Source organism: Phyllostomus discolor, chromosome 2 (assembly GCF_004126475.2).
Source record: "Phyllostomus discolor isolate MPI-MPIP mPhyDis1 chromosome 2, mPhyDis1.pri.v3, whole genome shotgun sequence".
In the NCBI taxonomy this organism is placed as follows: Eukaryota; Metazoa; Chordata; class Mammalia; order Chiroptera; family Phyllostomidae; genus Phyllostomus; species Phyllostomus discolor.
This window is the reverse complement of record NC_040904.2, coordinates 189,981,101-189,987,100: the sequence shown is the minus strand read 5'-3', so window position 1 is coordinate 189,987,100 and position 6,000 is coordinate 189,981,101. Positions and strand designations below refer to the sequence as shown.

At 44.3% G+C, this 6,000-nt stretch overlaps 1 protein-coding gene across 1 annotated transcript in view; it reads left to right on the top strand.

Annotated features, from left to right (window-relative positions):
• The first annotated feature begins 185 nt into the window (after positions 1 to 185).
• Positions 186 to 6,000, top strand: part of FAM234B (family with sequence similarity 234 member B) — a 32,178-nt gene continuing 26,363 nt past the window's right edge. Inside the window, exon 1 of the mRNA XM_028532934.2 lies at positions 186 to 326. Within this exon, the coding sequence (XP_028388735.1) occupies positions 269 to 326 (58 nt within the window). The 5' untranslated portion in view covers positions 186 to 268. The remainder of the gene's footprint in view (positions 327 to 6,000) is intronic.

Sequence of the window (6,000 nt, the reverse complement as noted above, 5' to 3'; positions counted from 1 at the left end):
TTCCATTCTTACTGCAAGCCTACGTGATAGTTACCATCGCTCCATTTCACTGAGGAGGAAAGTGAGCCTCAGCTCACTTGCCAAGTCAGGGGCCTGGTTCGGAATGGGCGGGAGAAGAGGCATTAGGAGCGTGCACGATCGTGCAGGGGCGGCAGGCGGGCTCCTCCTCTTCATGCTGCTTGGCCGCGCAGGTCCCCACCTTTTCAGGTCCCAGGCCCACGCATCTCCCTCCTAGAACTACATTTCCCGACAGGACGCGGGCGCGCGCATGCGCACCGGGGCCTCCACCATGGCGACAGTGCTGTCCAGGGCGCTTAAGCTCCCCGGTAAGGAGTAGCCCCCTCGCGACCACCCCGCCCCGACCGGGGCTAGGAAGACGGGGAGGCCAGGATCTGGGGGCGAAGCGGGTCCGGGCCTAGCCCCAACCCGGGCGGAGCTGCGTGCACGCGGAGGCGAGCGATGCAGTTCCCGTGGGCTGGGGTTAGTGGCGCCTGGCGGGTCGGAGATCGCGGGCTCGGGGTGAGCCTCGGAGACCCGCTGGAAGGGATCGCTCGAGGCGCGCGGGGCTGGTGGCCAGGAGCGGGCTGACGCTGTCGCGGTGGCGAAAGTCAGAACACGCGTCGCCGTCCTCTCAAGGATAGGGATGGTAAGGGGAGCATCCTTTCCCCAGTGTGCGGATGGTGTACCGCTGAGTCTCCAGCTCCCTCTCTCTTGGGTTGCACCTGGACCGCGGCCGGCTGGCGGGCGCGGCAGGACGACGTGTGACCCTCTGGAGCAGCCTGCCCTCTAATTGATGGGTATTTTCTCTCCGAGTTTACAGAAAAGGAAAATGGGAGTTACTTGGCTGATTGACTTGTCCAAAGTCACGAAGCAGTATTGGAAAAACCTAGACTTGAACGCTGCAGGAGTTTTAACACTAGATCCTGGCCTTTTGATTCCACTTAGCCTCTGGCTGTCCAAGCTGAGCATTTAGGAGGGAAATGATACGGCACTTGCGAGTTGCAGATAAAGTATAGAATATTTTTAAAAGAAGCACTGGTAGTGATGACAGCTTTCAGAGCCAACTCAGTACTTTGGGCAGCGGTCCCAAGTTTTTTGTTTGCTTGTTGTTTTGTTTTTAACCTTCAGAATGGAACTGTGCTGCTAGAAACTTGCTACTCTAGTAAATGCATATTCTATTCTGCCCAAATAAAATTTAAATGTTAAGGCTTTAAAAATTTCATGATTCTACCTAAATAACTTTTAGACATTAAACTATAATCATTTGCTGCTAGCTTAAGGGGTTAGTGGGCAGAGCAGCTGCTTTCACAGGCATTGTTAGAAAGGGCTTGGCTAGTCAGGTGTCCATCCAGTGGATATCCAGCGTAGGGTGCGGGGGCTTGCAGTCTGCTACACTGAGCCACGGAAGACAGCGTTGGCTATGGATTTGATATGAATTTGCATTTCTGTCTCCAGACTTCATGATCTAAGATTCCCCCCCCCCCCCCACACATGTGTTTATTAGAACATTGGAAAAAACGCAGATAATATTTACCTTGGAATGTGTATGTAACATTGAGCTGAAAGGGGGGAAATGTCCCTCTACCTGCATGACTGATTAACTTGGAAGAAAGTAGCCTCATGTATCCTTAGTGTAGGATGATATCCTCCCAAAGGAGGTAATGAGGTGTCAGACATACGTAGTTTTACTTCTTCTTTCTTTTACTTCCACCCCCCCCAACCCGCCCCCGCCCCTGCAACACAGGTAACAGTTACTCTCTGAAGATGGGAATGCCAGAAAATCTTGCTCTCAAAACTCAAGAAAATCTTGCTTTCAAACTCCTGAGCTCTTCTGCAGTCTCACATCCTGAGGCTGCGGCATTTTTACCCCCTGGAGTATTCAGTTGCAGTAACTCGGTCATCTGATAGTGTAGAGAAACCACAGTCTGGTCCTTGGGCCTGTGTTTGGGCAGCAGCTTGACCCGAGCAGTCAAGTGAGTTTGATACTTTTGAATGCTCAGAGTAGCCATACATTCTTTTATCTGATAAGGGTTGATTCTTTGTTTCGAGGTTTGTTTTTGTTGTTGTTAGGTTTGTTTTTTTTTTTGGCTTATGCTTCAGTTGTTCCTTGCCTTTTCTCCCTTCTACCCCAAATACAATTTTTAGCTTTTATATTAAGTAAAATTTGCTTTCTTTTAGTTGTGTTTGGATACACTGTCATTGGGATTGTGAGACTGCTGTTCTGTTTGGGTTACTGTGTCATGCTACTTTAGTTAACTTCCTCACTATTCTTTTAAAGGGGCAGAAGTGACATATATAACATTATATTAGTTTTAGGTGCCCAACACAATGATTCAGTATTTGTGTGTATTGCGAAATGACCACCACAGTGGTGTCCTTCCTATTTTTATGTGTAAGGAAGCAGAACAGAATGGCAACTAAGAGCATAAGACAGGCTTGAATTCAAATCCAGTCTTTACCAGATTAGTTAATTAATCTCTTTAAGCTTTAGTTTCTTCATGTATAGTAATAATATTATGGAACATTCACTGTGTTCCACACACTACTACATATTGACCTCGTGGGGTTATTTAGCAAAGTCAAAGAGATCGATATACTTGAGAGGTTTGTTAACCTTGGCATGTGTTAGTTATTCCGTAAGTGTTGGCTATTGTTATTATCATCATTAACACCATGATCATTTATGAATGTGATACTGGAAGGGAGGCTGATGTAACAGTGAGATAATGACAGATGTCCTCAACCTCGTGAAGAAAGAGCAGTGGCTGGGACTGCACTGCACAGTCTCATACCCTTCCACCAAGCCCATGATGGAAAGACGTTTGGCTCACATGCATAGAATGAGGTTAATTAATAACAGAAGGACAGTGTGACATTCATAAAGCAGCCTGTGAGACTGTTTATCTTTTAAGTATATATCTTTTTAGTACATTTTAAAGTTTGAAGGTCAAACACTGAAAGGAACATCGGCATAATGTTATTGCAATGATTTGTTTTATTATGTGTAACTTGGAATGATCATGTGCCTTGCCTGGGTAAACTAATCCATGATGTGGATTATTTGTCTTTAGTTGCAGTAGAGTGTATAGTATAGTCTGTGTAAACTATGGTACATGTCATAGAACAGTATATATTGTAGTATGTTCTTAGAAACGTTTGGGGATGGTACAGTTGCATCTCTTTCCTATTTACGTTTTCCTCCGTACTGTTTTGGGAATGGTGTGTAACTAGCGTTTTCAGTCTTTCCACGGGGAAAGTAATAGCTATGGAAAGCTCATTTGTATTGATGTATTGTGAAATCAGTGTCTCCTCCTTTATTCTTTGAAAAGGTTTCCTTCGTTAAGAGTGCGGGTGGTGGCTGAAATCATCAGAGAAGAGAGTGCCAGAGTGCCCTGAGCTCAGCAGCATGGTTTTGCTGTTGGCCCCCCGGCCCAGAGAGTTGATGTTCATGCACCCTTGTCTTTCTGTGACACATAGAAAAAAACGTTCACTTAGGAGTTCTCTAATCAAAACTTGTGGTCTGTAATAATTAAGCAGAGGTTTGTCTTTGAACTATCTGGAAAAATATGTACTATTAATAGTGTAAAAGTAAATATTTATCTTAAGGGTTTGGGCAAGAATTGGCCCTCATTTTCTTGATCTTTAAAAGAAAGACGCAAGAGTGAGATAGCCTCTGAGTTCTTGCACGCTTGCCTTTATACTTCACAAATGTCGTGTCTGGACCAGAGTTCTTGTACGTCACAAGGTCGTTTACGTATTGTGGCATGGTCTTTGAGGAATGTATGTTAGTGTGGAGAAGTCAGTCTGATTTTTGTTCCCATCATGAGTGACTTCGTTCTTTTTCCCTTGGCCTGGCTACTCATATGTTTCTTTCTTTGTCCTTGAAGTTCAATGACTTTACTAGACCATGTGTCAGTTTTGATTGACCTCTATCAGTTTTTCTTGGGAATCATTGTATTCTTTATTCTGCAGTTTTAGGTCTGGCTTTATTGAAGGAACTTTTTTTGATATATCTTTTATTTTATTATTTTTTTCTTTACTCCTCACCCAAGGATATATCCATTCCAGAGAGAGAGGAAGAGAGAAAGACAGACAGAGAGAGAGAGAGAGAGACATCAATGTGAAAGAAACATCTATTGGTTGCCCCACCTCAACCCCCCATATACACCTTAACTGGGAACTGAACCCACAGCCTAGGCATGTACCCTGACTGGGAATTGAACTTGTGACCTTTTGGTTTATGGGACGATGCTCCAAACAACTGAGCCACACTGGCCAGTGATGTATATCCTTTAAATACTGTTTTTGGTTCCATTTCTCCCCCTTTACTCCTCTTCAGTTATGCATTTATTGGATCATCTTTGTTTTCTATAGTCATCCCTTTTTTTCTAGACCTAGTAAAAGCCTTCCTTTCCTCATTTCCATGGGAGGAACATCGGTAGTTGGTACAGACTTCAGAGCCAGATTGTCTGGGTTGGAATCCTTGCGCTGCTACTTACTTGCTGTTTAGCTATGGGCCAGTTAGTTAAATGTGGAAACCTCAGTGTCCTCGTCTTTGAAATGGAAATTATGGGGTGCCTAGCTCAAAGAGCTGTTATGAAGACTTCCTGAGATAAGAGAGTAAACAGGTCGAAAGGGTGCATAGCAGGGGCTCAGAATTGCCAGCTGTCATTCCTTCCATTTCATTTTTCTTACCTTTCACCAGTCTCTTCGTTATTGTCTCTGACTGTCTTCAGTGTCTGTTATTTCTGCTGATCCCAACAAAGATATTGTTTCTAAAATTGTTTTATTGTCTTCCATTTTTCTGTGCCCTGCTTGTTTACTCGTTATCTTCTCTATTGAACTGTCATTTCTCTTAGAAATATGTTTTTTCTTATTTCAGAGAAGGCTATTTTCTTTAATTTCTCGGATTCCATGGGGAAATATCTGTTCATTATTTCTTACATTTCACGGTGTCATTTGTTCAGCATTCGTTTTTTAGTTGGTTTTGTTTGATGTTTTGTTGTAACTTCTTTCTTGATTATTTGGACAACTTTGTAGTATCTTGCAGAATAGGTGCTAGTGATGGTCTCTTTCTGGTTGTTCTTCATATTTACATGGGCAGTTGTTTTACAATGGGCAGAGGCGGGGGCTGGAGGAGGGAAGTAGGGCAGTTGGAATCCAGAGTTTAATGTAGGCCTGCTGACTCAGATTCCCTTTTTCCCAACTGCTGCTCCTTGGTGGATGTCACTGTCCCAGCTAGCAGGGGGCTGCCCGTTTGTCACAGGGCCTCAGCGTGCTTGCTGACTTAGCATTTACTTCTCTTTGTTTTTTGTGCCAGTTATTAAATTATTGCCCCTGAAAGTGGATCTGGGCCCATTTATTACTTCTTTTTTTAATCGTCATTCAAGAATGTGTTTTTATTGATTTGAGAGAGAGAGGGGAAGGGGAGGGGGAGGAAGAGAGGGAGAGGGAGAGGTCGGGGAGAGAGAGAAACATCTGTGTGAGAGAGAAACATGGATCTCTCGCCTCCCATATACAGCCCGACACCTGACACCCCGCCAGGGGATGCCGCCTGCGGCCTTTCTGTCGTAAGGGTGGCTCTCCAACCAGCTGAGCCACCCAGCCAGGGCTGGCATGTTCATTTCTAAATCACACATGCATTGACTTTCTGTGAACCAAACACTAAACTTCACAGTAAAGATTTCACTTCCCATAGGCCCTGGCCAGGTAGCTCGGTTAGAGCATCGTCCCAATACACCAAGGCTGTGAGTTCGATCTCCAGTCAAGGCACATATGAGAATCAACCAATGAATGTGTAAATAAGTGAAACACCAAACTGACATTTCTCTCTCTCCCACTCTCCCTGTCTTCCTCGATCATTAAAATCAATAATAAAAAAAAGATTTTACTTCCCATATTGGGTTTTATTGCTTCATTTCATGTCTTGAGCAGACTGAGACATGATATATGAAGTGATATCACCAAGAGCACAGTGATCAGAGGCAGAGATTAACATCA